Here is a 22,760-nt window from a genome sequence, read left to right as displayed (position 1 = left end):
AATCACATTTTATTGCCTGTTTGTGATGTTGCAGAACTGTGGCTATGGGATTAAGGATGAGGACTTTGTGTGTGTGTCGTGTCCGCCGGGGAAGTACTCGAAGGGAAAGTATGAGATCTGCAGGAGACATAAGGACTGTGAAGGTCTGTACCGTGCTACAGTACTCAAACCTGGGACACCAGACAATGATGCAGACTGTGGACCCTGCTTACCTGGGTATGTACACACACACACACACACACACACACACACACACATGACAACACACACACACACACATAAGACAACACACACACATTTGAAGACACGCAGGCATGCAAATTTACACACATACATTACCGTTCAAAAGTTTGTGTCACTTAAACATGTCCTTGTTTTTTAAAGAAAAGCACATTTTTGCCCATTAAAGTAACATCAAATTGGTCAGAAATACAGTGTAGACACTGTTAATGTTGTAAATGACTATTGTAGCTGGAAATGGCAGATTTTGTATGGAATATCTACATAAGCGTACAGAAGCCCATTATGAGAAACCATCACTCCTGTGTTCCAATGGCACGTTATGTTAGCTAATCCGAGTTGATCATTTTAAAAGGCTAATTGATGATTAGAAAACATGTTGCAATTATGTTAACACAGCTGAAAACTGTTCTGATTGAAGAAGCAATAAAACGGGCCTTTGGACTAATTGAGTATCTGGAATTGAAATTGCCAAGAAACTGAAGATCTCGTACAACGCTGTGTACTACTCCTTTCACAGAACAGAGCAAACTGGCTCTAACCAGAATAGAAAGAGGAGTGGGAGGGCCCGATGCACAACTGAGCAAGAGGACAAGTACATTAGAGTGTCTAGTTTGAGAATCAGACGCCTCACAAGTCCTCAACTGGCAGCTTCATTAAATAGTACCCGCAAAACACCAGTCTGAACGTCAACAGTGAAGAGATGACTCTGGAATGCGGCCTTCTAGGCAGAGTTGCAAAGAAAAACCCATATCTCAGACTGGCCAATAAAAAGAAAATATTAAGATGGGCAAAATAACACACTCTGGACAGAGGAACTCTTCCTAGAAGGCCAGCCTCCCGAAGTCGCATCTTTACTGTTGTACGAGATCTTCAGTTTCTTAGCAATTTCTCACATGGAATAGCCTTAATTTCTCAGAACAAGAATAGACTGATGAGTTTCAGAAGAAAGGTCTTTGTTTCTGGCCATTTTGGGCCTGTAATCAAACCCACAAATGCTGATGCTCCAGATACTCAGCTAGTCTAAAGAAGGCCTGTTTTATTGCTCCTTTAACCAGAACAACAGATTTCAGCTGTGCTAACATAATTGCAGAAGTGTTTTCTAATGATCAATTAGCCTTAAAAATGATCAACTTGGATTAGCTAACACAACGTGCCATGTAGATATTCCATAACAAATCTGTTTCCAGCTACAATAGTAATTTACAGCATTAACAATGTCTACACTGTATTTCTGATCAATTTGATGTTATTTTAATTGCCAAAAAGTGTGCTTTTCTTTCAAAAATAACGACATTTCCAAGTGACCCCAAACTCTTGAACGGTAGTGTACATTTATGCACACACATACATACCAACGATGTCAGAGAGTGACATTGATAAGACAGTACCACTTCATAGGACACTTCTCTGCCACATCGCCCCTGTTTCCCCCCCACGTCTTCATATCACACAGTCACAGCCTGGTCTAACCCTCCATTGGCCACGCTATCCGCCTCAATTACCCAGTTACCATCTGGTCACCCACAAACATGGAGGCAGGAGAAGATATAAACTGTTACAGGACCGGCTCAATGCTCTGATCTTCTCCACCCCTCCCCCACCTCCCTCTCTCTCACTCTCTCTCTTTCTCTCTACCATATGATGTTGTTCAGTGACTGTACCACCTCAAAGACATTCTTGGGTTTCAATTGAGTTTAAAGTCAATATACAGACTAGAGTGTTTTAGCATTACTGGCTGCTTTAATAACTCTATTTCACTGTACTGGGGGAATACTGAACACTGCCTGCCTTTGTCGGGGTTGGAATCTAAATGCTTCTTTATTAACTCATACTTTACTTAAGTCCTCACCAAACACATCTTTAGTAGAATGGCGTTCTAATCTCAGGTTTAATGCTTTTGATGTCCTGGATTTCATCTGGTGTGCATGTTTGATTGAAAGTGGTTTAAGAGTCCTTTCTGATTAATGGTAGATGGTCTGCGCTAGAGGCGCAGCCTCCCTTCTCTTCCTCTGTCACAGCTCAGGGCTAAATAATATCTCTATCTAACCTAATGGGATACAGTACCTCTCTCTCCCCTCTGGGCATCAGTTTAACCTTTTCACCTCCAGCTGTTATTGAGACACTTCTCTCAAATACTTACATATTCCCACTGTGTATCTTAATAACATATCTCTGTGTATCTTAATAACATATCTCTGTGTATCTTAATAACATATCTCTGTGTATCTTGATAACATATCTCTGTGTATCTTGATAACATATCTCTGTGTATCTTGATAACATATCTCTGTGTATCTTAATAACATATCTCTGTGTATAATAAGATAATAATATGTATCAGTATTGTTCTCTAAATGTTCTCTCTGTGCTTCCTCTCTGTCAGGTATTACATCCAGGAGAACCGGCCCAGGAACCTGTATGGGATGGTCTGTCACTCGTGTCAAAATGCACCGCGCAACACTAAAGAGTGTACGTTTTCTTATACCTACAAGTTCTACAACACAAACAGAACCAGAACCCAGGCCAGAGAGGGTCAGAGACAGTCACAGAGTGACCGAGAGCGATACTTGTAAGATCAGGCGAGTGAGGGCTGCGGAGGGCTGGGACCATTTAATGAACACAGACAAACAGAGCAGAACACAGGGAGCAACAGCATGATGTTATCTCACCATGGTCTGGAGCTGCTTCCTCATAGTGCTGCTCGACCCTAGGAATTGTTTTTAGTGTCCGTCGCTCAAAGCAACACTCCCTGGCATATTGTTTTGCCCGGAAATTGAAATCATTATTATTGTGTCATTTTAATGACTGTGTTTTGAAATATGACAACCTTAAACAGACTGGAACCTGCTGTGAGGAGGATGGGTGAGAGATGAGGGAGGGATGAGAACAGACGAGTGTAAAACAACAAACACACACTTTTCAACAAGCAGCTAATTGTTTCTTGCAGGCAGAGAGTTAGGGAGGGAAAGAGGCAGAGAGTTAGGGAGGGAAAGACGTGTGAGGGTACATTTTGATTAACCGTTTTGAAAGTCTTGAAAATACCCAAACCAGAAATATGTAGTTGAAGCGTGGAGTTACTAGCTCAGGGTGAAGGCAGGCCAGCACTCACCAAGTAATCTGTAAATTACCCTGGCTTCCAGCTATCTCTCTCTCTCTCTGTGTGTATGTGTGTGTGTGTGTATGTGTATGTGTATGTGTATGTGTATGTGTATGTGTGTGTGTGTGTGTGTGTGTGTGTGTGTGTGTGTGTGTGTGTTACCGCAGCTCCCAGCTAGCTCCCAGCACCACGTGGTGTAATAATTAAAACGTTTGGAGGGCATGAAAAAGATGATTAACATGTTTCTGCCTGTCCTGGGGCTTCTCTTCAGCAGCAGCCTGTCCTCTCTAGGATGTATACAGCGGGGTGCGAAATTATTGACACCCTTGATAAAGATTAGAAAAAATGACTGTACAAAATAAATAATTAAAATACTGAGCTATAGTGTATGCACACATTTTTGGGGAAATTAGATTATTTTATGGAAATATAATTGCTCAGAGAAGTGATATTTTTGTTTTCTCAAAAAGGTAAGGGTCAAAATGATTGACACCCCTGTTTCCAATAGCGTTCAATACCTAACTTGTGAGGATAAAGGCACTGAGCCTTTTTCTACACTGTTTTCTGACTTGGAGGACACACTGGGAAGAATATTAGACCATCGTTCCAGATGATATCCTCAGTCTGCTCTAATGGACTGCCCTCTTCAATTCTCACCACATGTTTTCAATGGGGTTCAGGTTCGGAGACAGAGATGGCCATTGCAAATGTTGATTTTGTGGACAATTAACCATTTCTTTGTGGATAGTGATGTGTGCTTGGGGTTATTGTCTTGCTGGAAGATCCACTTACGGCCAAGTTTCAGCCTCCTGGCAGAGGCAACCAGGTTAATGACTAAAATGCCCTGGTACTGTGTAAAGTTTGTATTGCCGTTGTCCTTAATAAGGGCCCCAGTTCCAGTGGATGCAAAATAGCCCCATAACATCAAAGATCCACCACCATATTTTACAGTAGGTATGGGGTTCTTTTCTGTTCATGCATTCTCATTTAAACGCCAAACCCACCACTGGTGTGCGAGGCCAGAGCTCTTTTTTTCATGTCATCCAACACATGTAAATGCCTGGAGTTTGCTAAACGGCATTTGCACTTGGATTAGAAACAGTGCTTTGATCAGATGACATGAATATAGAGCCCTCCGGCCACACACGTCAGTGGTGGGTTTGCTGTTGAAATTAGAATTACCTTTTTGAGAGAATAATAAGTATTACTTGTTAAACAAAAATATCTTTCTCTGAGCAATTGTATTAGTAGAAAAGTATAGCAAAAAATGTAAGCATACAATATAGCTTACTATTTGAATAATTTATTTTATAAACAGTTATTTTTGTTCATCTTTATCAAGGGTGTCGATAAGTTCGGACCACACTGTACGTCTGGACCTCCTCTCTTGGCTATATACACCTATACATATCTATACCATCTGTCTGTCCCCTGTTTACCGTCATGTACTCCATATACTGTAACAGGCTAGGTTTGAACTTTGAACCTAGGTCATCATCTAATATATATGCAGCAGTTTCATACAATAATATATTTAATCTGTCTGATCTGATCAGTGAATAAACAGTCTGAAGCAGCATGAAGATGTCCAGAATCTTTCGAGGATATGAAGCTGAAAGTGTTGGTCTATTTTAATATCTGCCTGTAGGAAAGCCTTGGTCTATTCTAAAGTCTGCCTGTAGGAAAGCCTTGGTCTATTCTAATGTCTACCTGTAGGAAAGCCTTGGTCTATTCTAATGTCTGCCTGTAGGAAAGCTTTGGTCTATTCTAATATCTGCCTGTAGGAAAGCCTTGGTAGGAACGCTTTGGTCTATTCTAATGTCTGCCTGTAGGAAAGCCTTGGTCTATTCTAATATCTGCCTGTAGGAAAGCCTTGGTCAATTCTAATGTCTGCCTGTAGGAAAGCCTTGGTCTATTCTAATATCTGCCTGTAGGAAAGCCTTGGTCTATTCTAATATCTGCCTGTAGCAAAGCCTTGGTCTATTCTAATGTCTGCCTGTAGGAAAGCCTTGGTCTATTCTAATGTCTGCCTGTAGGAACGCTTTGGTCTATTCTAATATCTTCCTGTAGGACAGCCTTGGTCCTTTATGATTGCCAGTAGGAATGCCTTGGTCTATTCTGATTGCCAGTAGGAAAGCCTTAGTCTTCCTGGCTCTAGGGTTCACAGCAAAAGAAACAGAACAGTGACTAAGATGTGAAATCACGCTCCACTAAACAAACAGGATTTGTATATTACCCACAGAAAATAAACAAACACCCAGAACACTGATGACTCTGACCACAAAGAGGTGTGTGTGTTTGTGTGTGTGGGGGGGGGGAGACGGGGGGAGAGAGAGAGACCACATGGACTCGGTAGTGCCTGATTTAAAACGAGAATAAAAGTTGATTTAGGATCTGTCAGGAGTTTACAGCTCCATTAAAGCTGAAGAAAACAGTCAATCAACAACCTCGAAGGGCAGCGTGTCCCAAACTCGGCCTCGGGACTCCAAGGGGTACACATTTAGGTTTTTGCCCTAGCACTACACAGCTGATTCAAATAAAATAAAATTGTATTTGCCACATGCGCCGAATAGAACAGGTGTAGTCCTTACAGTGAAATACTTACTTATAAGCCCTTAACCAACAATACAGTTTTAAGAAAAATAAGTGTTAAGTTTACTAAAATAAACTGAAGTAAAAAAAATAATACATTTTAAAAATGAAAGAGCAACAATAATAAACAGTAACGAGGCTATATACAGAGGGTAACGGTATAGAGTCAATGTGCGAGGGCACAGGTTAGTCGAGGTAATTGAGGTAATGTGTACAGTAAAGTGACTATGCATAGATAATTAAAAAAAGAGTAGCAGCAGCATAAAAATGGGGGGGGGGGGGGACAATGCAAATAGTCTGGGTAGCCATTTTGATTAGCTGTTCAGGAGTCTTATAGCTTGGAGGTAGAAGCTGTTAAGAAGCCTTTTGGACCTAGACTTGGCGTTCCGGTACCGCTTGCCGTGCGGTAGCAGAGAGAACAGTCTATGACTGGGGTGGCTGGAGTCTTTAGCAATCTTTAGGGCCTTCCTCTGACACTGCCTGGTATAGAGGTCCTGGATGGCAGGAAGCTTAGTCCCAGTGATGTAATTGGCCGTTCGCATGACCCTCTGTAGTGCCTTGCGGTCGGAGGTTGAGCAGTTGCCATACCAGGCGGTGATGCAACCAATCAGGATGCTCTCGATGGTGCAGCTGTATAACTTTTTGAGGATCTGAGGACACATGCCAAATCTTTTCAGTCTCCTGAGGTAGAATAGGCGTTGGGCGTGCCCTCTTCGCGACTGTCTTGGTGTGTTTGGACCATGTTAGTTCGTTGGTGATGTGGACACCAAGGAACTTGAAGCTCTCAACCTGCTCCACTACAGCCCCGTCAATGAGAATGGGGGCATGCTCAACCCTCCTTTTCATGTAGTCCACGATCCTCTCCTTTATCTTGATCATGTTGAGGGAGAGGTTATTATCCTGGCACCACACTGCCAGGTCTCTGACCTCCTCCCTATAGACTGTCTCGTTGTTGACGGTGATCAGGCCTACCACTGTTGTGTCGTCGGCAAACTTAATGATGGTGTTGGAGTCGTCTTTGGCCATGCAGTCAAGGGTGAACAGGAAGCACAGGAAGTACAGGAGGGGACTAAGCACGCACCCCTCCAGGGCCCCCGTGTAGAGGATCAGTGTGACGGATGTGTTGTGTTACCTACCCTTACCACCTGGGGGCGGCCCATCAGGAAGTCCAGGATCCAGTTGCAGAGGGAGGTGTTCAGTCCCAGGATCCTTAGCTTCATGATGAGCTTTGAGGGCGCTATGGTGTTGAACGCTGAGCTGTAGTCAATGAACAGCATTCTCACGTAGGTGTTCCTTTTGTCCAGGTGGGAAAGGGCAGTGTGGAGTGCAATAGAGATTGCATCATCTAGTGATCTGTTGGGTAGATGTGAGCCATGACCAACCTTTCAAAGCACTTCATGGGTACAGACGTGAGTGCTACGGGTCGGCTGTCTTTTAGGCAGTTTACCTTGGTGTTCTTGGGCACAGGGACTACGGTGGTCTGCTTGAATGATCAAAGTTTGTTGATTAGTTTATTATTTGAATCAGCTGTGTAGTGATAGGCCAAAAACCAAAACATGCCCCCCTTGCATGGCTTCCTTCAGATACAGAAGTAGTATCTGTGTTGTAACTGTGTAGTATCTGTGTGTTCCAGGCATGCTTACCAAAGTTGTGCTGTCAGGCAAAGCCCCCAGTGTCTCAACCAGCAGTACCACCATGTTCCCTCACCCTCACAAAGACCCCACAGGACAGGGTCACCTAGCAACTGCTCTCATCATCGCCATGTCAACCATCTTCATCATGGCCATCGCCATTGTCCTCATCATCATGTTCTACATCCTCAAAGCCAAGCCCAGCGGACAGGGTAACACTCACACACACGCTCACACCCAGACGGCAAGATAACACTCACACACACACATGCTCACACCCAGACACCCAGCGGGCAAGATAACACTCACACATGCTCACACCCAGAGGGCAGGATAACACTCACACACACACATACTCACACAGACACCCAGCGGGCAGGATCACTCTCTCTCTCTCACACACACACACACACACACACACACACACACACACACACACACACACACACACACACACACACACACACACACACACACACACACACACATACTCACACCCAGAAACCTAGTGGGCAGGATAACACTCACACACATATACCTGTACTCACACACAGTGGACAGGGTAACAATCAGTGTGCACGTACACTAAACTTTCTCTCTCTCTCTGTGTGTGTTCACAGCATGCTGCTCTGGTCAGGTGGTGAAGGCTGTGGAGGCTCAGACCAACAAACAGGAGGATAAGAAAGATGTTCCAGGTGAGGCTACATATCACTACACAACACAACGACACAACACACACACAGATAGACAACACACTACACAACACAGACACAACACAGACACAACGACACAACACACAGATAGACAACACACTACTTAGTTAACAGAAAACACACTACACAGACACAATGACACAACACACACACACACAGATAGACAACACACTACTTAGTTAACAGAAAAACACACTACACAACACAGACACAACGACACAACACACACACACAGATAGACAACACACTACTTAGTTAACAGAAAAACACACTACAGAACACGGACACAATGACACAACACACAGACACAACACAGACACAACACAGACACAACACACATGCACAGATAGACAACACACTACTTAGTTAACAGAAAAACACACTACAGAACACAAACTTGTACTTACAGTACCAGTTTTGGACTCAGACATAATCTATAGTCTGGTTTATTAGACTAACATAAAGAGACATTCCTAATCTATAGTCTGGTTTATTAGACTAACATAAAGAGACATTCTTAATCTATAGTCTGGTTTATTAGACTAACATAAAGAGACATTCCTAATCTATAGTCTGGTTTATTAGACTAACATAAAGATACATTCTTAATCTATAGTCTGGTTTATTAGACTAACATAAAGAGACATTCTTAATCTATAGTCTGGTTTATTAGACTAACATAAAGAGACATTCTTAATCTATAGTCTGGTTTATTAGACTAACATAAAGAGACATTCCTAATCTATAGTCTGGTTTATTAGACTAACATAAAGAGACATTCTTAATCTATAGTCTGGTTTATTAGACTAACATAAAGAGACATTCTTAATCTATAGTCTGGTTTATTAGACTAACATAAAGAGACATTCTCATACCTGATGGCTGTCTGTCATGCCTGGGGCTTGTGGGTTTGACACTGTGCGTGCGTGTGTGTGTGTGTGTGTGTGGTTGACAATGATGAGGAGTACATTCCGTGTGCAGTGAGCGCAGCATGGTGGAATGTTTAGATTAGACTGTGGCACTAGCTCTAGGCCGTCAGTGTTCCACTCGCACTAACCAGAATGTTAACAACCGACTGACTCCTTCAGGGGTTATCAACCTCACGCTAATACACCTACTGTCATCTCACATAGGCCTACCATTTACCTCCAGTATGGTAATAGTTATACATACAGTCCTTTAGGTTTAGGAATCAAACCTGCGTGTTTGGGTTTGCAAATTAAAAGAATCACAAACATAAGTGTTTTATTCTTAAAACTGAATGTCTGTTTACATTTTCTCCGTGTATTGGTGAAAGCATACTGTATCGTGTGTGTATGTTTTGGGGAAAGTGTGCGTGCATGTGTGTGCATTAAGCAGCTGTCTCATAAGTCTCTATGATTGACATTTCCGGTAGAGCTGGGAGCTATGAGTCTGTCTGAGACGTCTGAGGCGTACACCATCTAGGCTGACAGTGCCAGACACTTATAGGCTTTAAACTTTGATATGATTGCATTTGAACACTAGTCTTGTTAATTGATTTATTTTGAAAATAATGGGCCCTTTATGCCCCAGGTTATTTTGATGATCATTTCTGACTTTTACCAGAATTAAAAGAACTGTGGGAGAAATAACATTTGATTAACAAAACATGTTTTCTTTCTTTCAGACAATGTTGTAATTTTCTCCGAAAAGGATGAATTTGACAAACTCAAACCTACGCCTCCGAAGACGGTGAAAAGGTAAGGTGTCCTGGTCACCTGCACACATGACAAACATCAAACACACAAACTGACACAAAAGGTGTGCAATGGTTACCAATATCACTAAGATCATGTGTTTGGTGTGTGTGTGTGTGTGTGTGTCTGCAAGCTTGTTTTTGTGCATGTCTGAGTTGCGTAGGGGTTGTGTACACTGTAAAACCAAATGTTTAGAATCTGAACCTGTCAAGGTATTTTTCATTTCTGTGAAAACGCGTCACAGTGTAGATTGAAAACATGTTTATTCTCTGTAAGACTTTTTAAATACATTAACACGTTTATTCAGCACAAGGCATTTAGGTTTTAAACGCTAAACGCTGCTTTAACACTGTAGGGTGTAAAGCCGTATTTGCACATTTCCCAGCATGCCTTTCGAATGAATGTGAGAGATTCTGACCCTTGACTGTGTTTGTTAGTAACAGAGACATAGTTGTTGCATTCAATAATTTCACCAAGTGACTGTGTTTGAATTAAAAGTAAACCCTTTATCACCACATGTTGCACGTTTCATAAAGCCTCTGGTCTGAAAATCCTGGCTCATGGGCCACATCAGACCTATATACACTCATGTAAACATGGATAGACACAGACGATGTGTTGGTTTCATACAGTATCACAAGTCACATGTACACACAATGTGCTGGTTTTTGAAGTGATTTGTATTTCCTTCCTCCAGCCAGAGGGAGGATATCCATTCATTGGAATATTTTAATCAGCCACAACCTGCACTCAGAATGGCTGCTATGGTGAAGGACTTAACAAACAAGACTACCTAAACCACGTGTCAAACTCATTCCACGGAGGGGCAGAGTGTGTGCAGGTTTTCACTTGATTGATGAATTAAGGTCACTAATTAGTAAGGAACTCCCCTCACTTGGTTGTCTAGGGCTTACTTGAAAGTAAAAACAAAAAAACAGCAGGCCCTCCATGGAATGAGTTTGACACCCCTGACCTAAACCATCTAAACTGGAACAACTATCCCAGTAACTGGTGCAATAAATCCAACCTCTTACAGATTGGATTGGTTTAGAAACAGTTATTTAAATTATTTCTCTTTGTATAGTATAAGATAAATGAATCAATCAATATGCATGAGTAAACATAGATATTGAAACAAACTATTCTAAAGAGCAACCTACAACAAAGCATTCTGGGAAATATGATAATGAGGCCCTTCCCACATCTTTTTCACTCAGAGTTAACGGAAATGAACTCAACACAGTTGAGTAACAACACCACCACTTGATTTAAAATATTTCTTGAATCAAATGTCCTGTTCAGTGCTGAAATGTAGGTAAGGTGACAGACATTCACCTGATCTGAATTTAAAGCAAATAAAGTCACATCAATGTCTAATGACTAAAGTAATTCTAAACAGTGGTTAAAACACTAGTGGTTAAAATCTGAACACTAAGGAGATATGGGTGTTCTCATGGTTGGAAACTGACTGGAAAAAAACAAGACTTTCATGTTTAATCAAGCATTCTAAACGCCTGTGTTTAAGATGAGAACACTTATTGGCAGTTCTAAATGCCTAATGTTTCAGTTTTAAACACTGATGTTTAGGTTAGGTACGTGTCACATGCTTCCTGGTTTTACAGTGTAGTGGTTGACTGGGGGCCTCAGAGACAGAGGTTCTTTTATCTGTTTTTTGGAATCTGCCTGTAATTAGACTACCACAGGACAAGTCACTGCAGCAGAGCATCGCTGCCAGCCCTTTTAGTGGGGAGACAGTGTGTGTGTGTCCCCTTGCGTGGGCATGGAAAAAACAAGTTCACTTGAGGATTTTTCTGAAGCAGAGTGATTATGTGGCTTTGGAGGGTGAGGTAGCTGAGCACAGATTGGCCCTGGAGGAGGGGAGGGAGAGTGGAGTGGGGGATGAATATAAAGAGAGCGAGGGGAAGGTGGGTAGGAGAGAGAGGCAAAGAGAGGTGAGGAAAGATTGGGGGTAAAGAGAGCGAGAGATAATTACTCTTTAGCGCAGCCAAACCACCAGGTGGATGACAGCTCCTCGCCCTTCCCCTTCTGTCCTCTGCTCTCTTTCCCCCTCTCTCCTTTCTTCAGTCTCAACCCCACAATCGCAGACAATGAAGCCTTATTCATTATGACAGACAGCAATGAGAACAGACATATACACTCACGTAAACATGGACAGACACAGACGATGTGTTTTTCATACAGTGTCACATGTGCACACACTGTATATGGTCTGTAATGAACAAGTTACATGTCAACACACACATTAACATTAGCATTACATCACCTAGCTAGACTCAGCAGAGGTAAATAGTGTGGCTAACTGCATTCCAGAGGATGTGCTAACTCACTGTCTTAGCTTCCAGAGTGGGTGTAGGGTGACTGAGAAACAATGCGTGTGTGTGTTCGCGCGTGTGTACGTGCACACATGTAAAAACTATCTCTGAGAATCTTTGTCAACAAGGTGTTTTTGGGAGAAAGTCCCAGTGTTACACACTGTCAGTGGCGTTCTGTGGAACCAAAGCTAAATATGCAAGCTAAAACAAGAGGCTACTCACAGTGTAACAATTAGGCTGAAGCTACATAACATTAGCATAACTAGACACAGCTAAATATCAGTTGAAAAGGTCATGAAGGCTTAGTGTTATTAAGCTGACTGATATGGAGATTTGACAACTGACTTTCTCTCTCCTCCCCAGTGAGAATGATGCATCGTCAGAGAACGAGCAGCTGTTGAGTCGTAGTATGGATAGTGATGAGGAGGCAGCATTGGAGAGGCAGGGGGCAGCCGATCCTAACCCCAGCCTCTGTCTCCTGAACCTGGGAACCAAGCCGGACCTCTGCCTGCTTTCCCTGGGGCTCCTCAACAAGGATAAGACTGGATCCAACCCCACCAGCCCTATCAACGCTAACAACATTAGCAATAGCAATGCAAACATCATCAATAACAACAACAAGGCTACAGGGGTGAGAGAGATCAGTCATTCACAACCAACTATGTACTTTTACAATGTATTGCGATGTAATTACTTTGTAACTTACTTTACTTTTCTCTCTGTCTCTTCCTACAGATTCAGAGCCGGAGGAAAAAGATCCTCGATCTGTATGCTAGAGCCTGCAATGTGGCCGAGGGTGAGAACTCACACGTACACCCCCAGGTTTCAGCCCTATAGAACTGCCCTTCGACTGGTTTCAGTCCTATAGAACTGCCCTTCGACTGGTTTCAGCCCTATAGAACTGCCCTTCGACTGGTTTCAGCCCTATAGAACTGCCCTTCGACTGGTTTCAGCCCTATAGAACTGCCCTTCGACTGGTTTCAGCCCTATAGAACTGCCCTTCGGCTGGTTTCAGCCCTATAGAACTGCCCTTCGACTGGTTTCAGCCCTATAGAACTGCCCTTCGACTGGTTTCAGCCCTATAGAACTGCACTTCGACTGGTTTCAGCCCTATAGAACTGCCCTTCGACTGGTTTCAGCCCTATAGAACTGCCCTTCGACAGGTTTCAGCCCTATAGAACTGCCCTTCGACTGGTTTCAGCCCTATAGAACTGCCCTTCGACTGGTTTCAGTCCTATAGAACTGCCCTTCGACTGGTTTCAGCCCTATAGAACTGCCCTTCGACTGGTTTCAGTCCTATAGAACTGCCCTTCGACTGGTTTCAGTCCTATAGAACTGCCCTTCGACAGGTTTCAGCCCTATAGAACCTATAGGGCCTGCGAATTCCTTGTGTTTTTTCAATGTGGCCCTTTTATAATGTGTGTACCACCCCTGCTATAGAAGTACTCTTCGACTGTCTAGCGAAGGAATCTTGTATGCTGATCTCTAGCCACAACACACACATCCTAACCCTCCCTCTCCCTTCCTCTCCCCAGGTCTAAGTCCTACAGAACTACCATTTGACTGTCTGGAGAAGGCCAGTCGGATGCTGAGCTCCTCCTACAGTAGTGAGGCAGCCGTGGTGAAGACCTGGAGACACCTGGCAGAGAGTTTTGGCCTGAAGAGGGATGAGATCGGAGGGATGAGTGACGGCCTGCAGCTGTTTGAGAGGATCAGTACAGCCGGATACAGCATCCCAGACCTGCTAACCAGACTGGTGCAGATAGAGAGACTGGATGCTGTGGAGTCACTATGTTCTGATGTACTGGGAGGAGGAGATACACACACTGTCCCTCTGTCCTCACCACGGTGTGCAAGCGTCTGACTCATATACACACTAATGTTCACACACACTCATATACACACATGCAACAGACGCATGTGCATATACCCGCACATACATTCAGAAACAAACAGTTTTATCCCTCAACATGAAGAATGTCAGCAGGCCTCTCCAGATCTGAAATCTCTCTCCTCCTCGTCTCTCTGTCTTCCTCTGGCAATGGACTGGCAATTAACCTCGCTCGACAAAAGCTTTTTATAACCTTCTTTAACATTTTTGCTTTTGTTTACATAGATCACATGTAGTACATTTCATAATATCAGATTTTAAAAATGGCATAATGGACCTCTGCCAGGACCCCTGTGGCCCCAGACCCTCTATTACCCCGCCTGCCCCCAGCGGTCAGCTGCTGCCACTGGCTCTAATTGGTTATCGTGTGGCGGTCTGGTATAATAGTGTTGTGGTTCACAGTCGAGACTTTCAGCACCTAATTAACCACTAAAACCAATGAACCAGTAAAGACCAGATGCCAGAGACTATTAAAGAGACTGCTAACAGACTAGGCCTACTGCAGCCTGAGGAATGCAGGGAGACAGAACTCCAGGAGACCCAGCACTGAGCAACGCTATGGTCAGCCGGGCTCTGACACTATGCTGGGTGATTCCACAGGATGGCAGCCATTTTGTGCCAAAAAGCTCAGCACATACAGTGGGGAGAACAAGTATTTGATACACTGCCGATTTTGCAGGTTTTCCTACTTACAAAGAATGTCGAGGTCTGTAATTTTTTATCATATGTACACTTCAACTGTGAGAGACAGAATCTAAAACAAAAATCCAGAAAATCATATTGTATGATTTTTAAGGAATTAATTTGCATTTTATTGCATGACATAAATATTTGATACATCAGAAAAGCAGAACTTAATATTTGGTACAGAAACCTTTGTTTGCAATTATAGAGATCATACGTTTCCTGTAGTTCTTGACCACGTTTGCACACACTGCAGCAGGGATTTTGGGCCCACTCCTCCATACAGATCCTTCAGGTTTCAGGGCTGTCGCTGGGCAATACGGACTTTCAGCACCCTCCAAAGATTTTCTATTGGGTTCAGGTCTGGAGACTGGCTAGGCCACTCCAGGACCTTGAGATGCTTCTTACGGAGCCACTCCTTAGTTGCCCTGGCTGTATGTTTTGGGTCGTTGTCATGCTGGAAGACCCAGCCACGACCCATCTTCAATGCTCTTACTGAGGGAAGGAGGTTGTTGGCCAAGATCTTGCGATACATGGCCCTCATCCATCCTCCCCTCAATACGGTGCAGTCGTCCTGTCCCCTTTGCAGAAAAGCATCCTTTGGGTTGGGATGGTGTTCTTGGGGTTGTACTCATCCTTCTTCTTCCTCCAAACACGGTGAGTGGAGTTTAGACCAAAAAGCTCTATTTTTGTCTCATCAGACCACATGACCTTCTCCCATTCCTCCTCTGGATCATCCAGATGGTCATTGGCAAACTTCAGACGGGCCTGGACATGCACTGGCTTGAGCAGGGGGACCTTGCGTGCGCTGCAGGATTTTAATCCATGACGGCGTAGTGTGTTACTAATGGTTTTCTTTGAGACTGTGGTCCCAGCTCTCTTCAGGTCATTGACTAGGTCCTGCCGTGTAGTTCTGGGCTGATCCCTCACCTTCCTCATGATCATTGATGCCCCACGAGGTGAGATCTTGTATGGAGCCCCAGACCGAGGGTGATTGACCGTCATCTTGAACTTCTTCCATTTTCTAATAATTGCAGCAACAGTTGTTGCCTTCTGACCAAGCTGCTTGCCTATTGTCCTGTAACCCATCCCAGCCTTGTGCAGGTCTACAATTTTATGCCTGATGTCTTTACACAGCTCCCTGGTCTTGGCCATTGTGGAGAGGTAGGAAGGAGTCTGTTTTATTCAGTGTGTGGACAGGTGTCTTTTATACAGGTAACGAGTTCAAACAGGTACAGTTAATACAGGTAATGAGTGGAGAACAGGAGGGATTCTTAAAGAAAAACTAACAGGTCTGTGAGAGCCGGAATTCCTACTGGTTGTTAGGTGATCAAATACTTATGTCATGCAATAAAATGCAAATTAATTACTTAAAAATCATACAATGTGATTTTCTGGATTTTTGTTTTAGATTATGTCTCTCACAGTTGAAGTGTACCTTTGATAAAAAATTACAGACCTCAACATTCTTTGTAAGTAGGAAAACCTGCAAAATCGGCAGCGTATCAAATACTTGTTCTCCCCACTGTATCAGCTAATGGTGATAAGCTCCCAGCTACAGAAATTTCAGGAACAAGAGAAGCCTCCTGTGTGTTTGGTTTATAGTGTTTTAACAGTGCCTTTCTATACCTCCACGAATGCTTTTTCGGTTGAGTGACTGGGGAGGCACACTCCCATCGCTCAGTGTGTCTTCCCTGCTCTGGTGTTTCAAGTTAGCCACGTTTAAAGGGGCTGGACTCCGGTAGTGTATATGAATCATAAAATGTGCATGTACAATGTTCATCATTTAGCACGTATCCATAACAGCTTCTTTAAGTTTCTCCTTGTTATTTTCAATTCAAACACAGCGTCAACAGAAGGCTAGTGGTTTAGGTAGGTAGTTTAGTGACAGAAGATGACTGACTGTACTGTATGTGCAGAACCTGGACCTCTTACCTCAGGATCACAAACGCTCCACAGACTAAACTTTAGAAACAATGGAAACAAAAACAATTTTATGGAAAAAATGGAAATGTATATATAACTTATTATTGTACATACTGTATGCATCAATAAAGAAGTATCAATTTAAAAAGTCCAAGCTATTATTTATTTACAGTAAAAAGATAAAATGATATTTTTGGATAATGGTTTTGGTAACAGTAATGTTATTCCAATAATAAGACCACTCCTTATCCCTCGTTGTTTACATAAAGGATGTCATGTTTTCTGTGGTTGATCAAACTATTCTCTCAAAGAAGAGGAATCTGCTGGAACAGCTGATTACCATATATCTCAGATTACTAGAGAGGTTTACACTACAACTGGGCACTGGTGGAAATCTGGTTACTCTATATCAGTATGACATCATGACGTCAGACCTTGGAGCATCATCTGTACAATAACCAGAGTCTGCCATGTTAGTCTCTCTGCCAAGACATCACACAGCCATCGTTTGTGATAAATAATGACGTTCATCTCTCTGCTGGCCAGTTACTAGTGCTTGGCTTGGCGTGAGTGTAGCGAGACGAGACAGAGAGTTGGACTCCTGAGGGCAGGGAGTGCCAACAAATAGTCAAGCTTCATACAGCCACTGTACCTGCTAACACACACACACACACTTTCCCTCGTTAAATACTTATTCCTTAAACAGGTCTCCAAAACCTGAGCTTGTTCCATATCTCTCATACATCCTATATCTTTGTTGCTACAGTGACATCCTATAGCCTAGTGTTGGTACAGTAGTATCTACTGATGATATAATGAAGGACCAGTTATGTCTAATCCCAGAGCATGCAGGGACACATCCAACACTGTGAATGTCATTAATCACTGTCAGACAAATATGGGAAACACTTTATTCTCTCCAGCCAGCCAAGGTTTGCAGCAGCATAGAGAAAGCTATACTGGACAAAAATATAAACACAACATGCAACAATTTCAAAAGAATTACTGAGTTACAGTTCATATAAGGAAATCAGTCAATTAAAATAAATAAATTAGACCCTAATGTATGGATTTCGCATGACTGTTCATCACAGACACCTTAAAAAAACATGACTGGGAATACAGATATGGTCACAGATACAGTGTCTTGCAAAGGTATTCATCCCCCTTGGCTTTGTTCCTATTATGTTGCATTACAACCTGTAATTTAAATTGATTTTTAGTTGGATTTCATGTAATGGACATACACAAAATAGTCCAAATTGGTCAAGTGAAATTAAAAAAATTACTTGTTTAAAACAATGTAAAAAGAAAAACAGAAAAGTGGTGTGTACACATGTATTCACCCCCTTCGCTATGAAGCCCCTAAATAATACCTGGTGCAACCAATTACCTTCAGAAGTCACAGAAGTAGTTAGATTGCACAAAGGTGGACTTTATTTAAGTGTCACATAATCTGTCACATGATCTCAGTGTATGCACCTGCACCTGTTCTGCAACACCACTAAGCAAGGGGCACCACCAAGCCAGCGGCACCATGAAGACCAAGGAGCTCTCCAAACAGGTCACGGACAAAGTTGTGGAGAAGTAGATATCAGGGTTGGGTTGTAAAAAAATATCCAAAACTTTGAACATCCCACAGAGCACCATTAAATCCATTATTAAAACATTTAAAGAATATGGCACCACAACAAACTTGTCAAGAGAGGGCCGCCCACCAAAACTCACAGACCAGGCAAGGAGGGCATTAATCAGAGGCAACAAAGAGACCAAAGATAACCCTGAAGGAGCTGCAAAGCTCCACAGCAGAGATTGGAGTATCTGTCCATAGGACCACTTTAAGCCTTACACGCCACAGAGCTGGGCTTTACGGAAGAGTGGCCAGAAAGAGCCCTTGCTTAAAGACTTAAAGACAAAAATAAGAAAACATGTTTGGTGTTCGCCAAAAGGCATGTGGGAGACTCCCCAAACATATGGAAGAAGGTACTCTGATCAGATGAGACTACAAATTCGTTTTTTGGCCATCAAGGAAAACGCTATGTCTGGCGCGAACCCAACACCTCTCATCACCCCGAGAACAACATCCCCACACTGAAGCATGGTGGTGGCAGCATCATGCTGTGGGGATGTTTTTCATCGGCAGGGACTGGGAAACTGGTCAGAATTGAAGGAATGATGGATGGTGCTAAATACAGGGAAATTCTTGAGGGAAAGCTGTTTCAGTCTTCCAGAGATTTGAGACTGGGACAGAGGTTCACCTTCCAGCAGGACAATGACCCCAAGCATACTGCTAAAGCAACACTCGGGTGGTTTAAGGGGAAACATTGAAATGTCTTGGAATGGCCTAGTCAAAACCCAGACATCAATTCAATTGAGAATCTGTGGTATGACTTAAATATTGAACCCATCCAATTTGAAGGAGCTGGAGCAGTTTTGCCTTTCAGAATGGCTAGATGTGCCAAGCTTACAGAGACATACCCCAAGAGACTTGCAGCTGTAATTGCTGCTAAAGATGGCTCTACAAAGTATTGACTTTGGGGGGGGGGGGGTGAATAGTTATGTAAGTTTTCAGTTTTTATCTTATTTCTTGTTTATTTCACAATAAAAAATATTTTGCATCTTCAAAGTGTTAGGCATGTTGTGTAAATCAAATGATACAAATCCCCAAAAAATCCATTTGAATTCCAGGTTAGAAGGCAAAAAAATAGGAAAAATGGGGGTGAATACTTTCGCAAGCCACTGTACTTTGGATCAGAAAACCTCATGTAGCGTGACACATCTTCTTCACATAGAGTTGATCAGGCTGTTGATTGTGGCCTATGGAATGTTCTCACTACTCTTCAATGGCTGTGCAATGTTGCTGGATATTGGCGGGAACTAGATCACGCTGTCGTACACGTCGATCCCGAGCATCCCAAACATGCTCAATGGGTGACTTGTCTGGTGAGTATGCAGGCCATGGAAATCTGTGACATTTTCAGCTTCCAGGAGTGTATAGATCCTTGCGACATGGGGCTGTGTATTATTATGCTGAAATATAAGGTGATTGTGGCAGATGAATGGCATGACAATGGACCTCAGGATCTCATCTCTGTTTCTGGCAGTTTGGGCATGTGGCAAACCCACAGTTTCATTGGCTGCCCAGTTGGCCTTTGCTGGCATGGTTACATGTGGTTCGCAGTTGTAAGGCCGGTTGAACACTGACAAATTCTCTAAAACGATGTTTGAGGCAGCTTATAGTAGAGAAATGAACATTAAATTATCTGGCAACAGATAATTTGGACATTCCTGCAGTCAGCATGCCAAATGCACTCTCTCTCAAAACTTGAGACGTCTGTGGCATTGTGTTGTGACAAAACTGTTAATTTTAGAGTGGCCTTTTATTGTCCCCAGCACAAGGTGCAACTGTGTAATGATCATGCTGTTTAATCAGCTTCTTGATATGCCACACCAACAGGGATGTAAACAAATTTGTGCACAAGATTTGAGAGAAATAATATTTTTAGGTGATTGGACAATTTCTGGGATCTTTTAGTTCAGCTCATGAAACATGGGACCAACACTTTACATGTTGCGTTTATATTTTTGTTCAGTGTAAGAGGAAGAATGTGCTCACTACACGGCAGGTAGCCTAGTGGTTAAGAGTGTTGGGTAAGTAACTGAAAGGTCGCTGGTTTGAATCCCCAAGCTGACTTGGTGAATATTATGTTGATGTGCCCTTGAGCAAGGCACTGATCCCTAATCGCTCTGGATAAGTGCGTCTGCTAAATTACTAAAATGTCAAATGTAGAGGGCTTTCTAGCACACATACTTAATCTAAACAAGCTTTTATCTGACACTACAGCGCAAAGGCAGGAGAGGACAGGGCATCTGAGGACTAACGTGTTAAACTAGGGCTGTATCAACTAGCTACTGTATGTTAGGACTGGATTCAATCAGTATCGCGGAAGATCTGTGTTAAAACGGAAAGCTAATTTTCGATTGAGCCGAAATATGCAGTGTTAACTGTAATGCAGTCTCCGCGACCGCGGGAACATTGCCTTTAATTGTCAATCGTGCTATAAAGTTGGATCTTCAGCGCTATCGATTGAATAGAGCCCGTGTCTCTCTAGTTCTGCACTATAAGCAAGTAGAGAAGTAGAGGGAGAGACAGAGAGCTCAGGACCAGACCCAGTCCCCTTCATTAATAAGGAGTGAATGCCCAGGTTAACAGGCTGCTGTGGCCATGCTCTCTCTCTCACCAAGCACTCTGCCAACCACATGGTTCCACTCTCTCAGGACTAGAGGCATAAACTGCTGCACAATGCTTTTAATGCATCACACACCACTCTACTGCCATCTCATAACTCAGCCAACTCAGAGGAATAATATACATTTGGTGGTCTGTAACGTCCAACATGATTGAATGACTTTATATCTGTGGCAAAGCGTAGCCACTAATGTTAAACAGGTAAATAGCGTTCTAATGAGGTAGACTGGGCAGATTGGAGGCCAGGGAATCTTTAACTGAGTTTCCACTGAGATCTGCTCCACTGGGAAACACTAACATAAATTATAGGGACCGCAGCTCTGGGCCTGACGCTGCGCAGGGGCTGTGTGTGTGTGTGTGTGTGTGAGGAGGGCACATAGCAGAACCACTGTGGGCCCATAGTGAGTAATGAAAGTTGATAAATCAGTTAGTGACAGGTCCTGAAGCAGTAAGGAGTGTTTAGGACCGTTACAGAGCCTTATTAAACTAACTGGTACCAGCACCCCCACAAGACTGTTCTGCAGCACTCACTTGCGCATGCTGTTCTTATGCAGGCACACACTTATGCAGGACTTTTTTTTTTCTCGATGTGAGGTGATGAAGAAACAAACCGTCAGACCAACATTTTAGAAAAGTCTGTATAGTCATAGGCAAACCTGTAAACAAGGAGTGACCTAAACAGGAACCAACACCCAACGAGCAGCATAGTAAGTTGAATTTTATTCAACATGGACTTGCAGGGCTCTTTCAAGAGGAGAGATCAGATATGACATGTCTGTGTGATGTTCTCTTCACCATTACCACACAGAAACATTCTGGACTGGTTAGAAAACTCAGGTTCTAATTTTCAGCTTCAGTCCATAACAAACAAACAGGCTTATATAAAACACATGAGACTCATATAAAACACATGTATCTCATAATTATATGACAGAGGAGTCAAACACTGTTTCCGTCATCTCTTTGTTTATTGCATCCTAGTGAAATCATCTGTACCTCAGAATGCATTAGACACACATTATAGCCAATCCCAACATGATGCTCATTTCATAGCAGATGGCATATAGGTTGAAAATGATGTATGGTTGGATAGAATATAAATGTTAAGATCATATCAAAACAAATGACAAAATTGGACAAAAAATAAAAAGCCACCACTTCAATAGGTGTGTGTGTGTGTGTGTGTGTGTGTGTGTGTGTGTGTGTGTGTGTGTGTGTGTGTGTGTGTGTGTGTGTGTGTGTGTGTAGGTAAGTAGGTAGGTAGGTAGGTAGGTAGGTAGGTAGGTAGGTATCTGCAGCAGCAGATGGAGAGAGCAGAGTTCAAACAGCCATCTGTTCTTCCTGTGAAAACCAGAAAACAAAGGGATACAGTATGTAACACTGGGTCTATGAATGACAGTGACCCTACCAGCACATATATTATAAATCCACTGCATTTTGTAATTATGTGTCCTATACAGGGTTAAATAGAATAGAAGGTTCTGCTGGAAGGTTCTGTGGTAATTCTAAGATGGCGTAGCAGTTGGTCGTCTGTTTGTCTTGTCTTGTCGTCTGTTTGTCTTTTTCATATATATTTAATCTCAATTTCCATCTACGGACTGAACATACTCTCCTTTAAAGCTATTCGTCATTTAGCCACTGCTAGCGATCATCACCATTAACTCGGACATCAGCCAGCCTCAG

General features: G+C 42.8%; 1 protein-coding gene across 3 annotated transcripts in view; it reads left to right on the top strand.

Annotated features, from left to right (window-relative positions):
- edar (ectodysplasin A receptor) overlaps positions 1-16,976 on the top strand; it is a 57,776-nt gene extending 40,800 nt beyond the window's left edge. For all 3 annotated transcript variants that reach the window (XM_021579461.3, XM_021579462.3, XM_036959070.2), the window contains exons 4-11: positions 35-216; positions 2,627-2,712; positions 7,566-7,775; positions 8,184-8,258; positions 9,925-9,997; positions 12,691-12,958; positions 13,063-13,123; positions 13,863-16,976. In XM_021579461.3, the coding sequence (XP_021435136.2) occupies positions 35-216; positions 2,627-2,712; positions 7,566-7,775; positions 8,184-8,258; positions 9,925-9,997; positions 12,691-12,958; positions 13,063-13,123; positions 13,863-14,191 (1,284 nt within the window). In that variant the 3' untranslated portion in view covers positions 14,192-16,976. The remainder of the gene's footprint in view (positions 1-34; positions 217-2,626; positions 2,713-7,565; positions 7,776-8,183; positions 8,259-9,924; positions 9,998-12,690; positions 12,959-13,062; positions 13,124-13,862) is intronic.
- Positions 16,977-22,760: the final 5,784 nt, after the last annotated feature.

This window comes from Oncorhynchus mykiss, chromosome 22, assembly GCF_057628025.1.
Source record: "Oncorhynchus mykiss isolate SJ-2025 chromosome 22, ASM5762802v1, whole genome shotgun sequence".
Lineage (NCBI taxonomy): Eukaryota > Metazoa > Chordata > Actinopteri > Salmoniformes > Salmonidae > Oncorhynchus > Oncorhynchus mykiss.
This window is presented reverse-complemented; position numbering and strand designations above follow the sequence as displayed.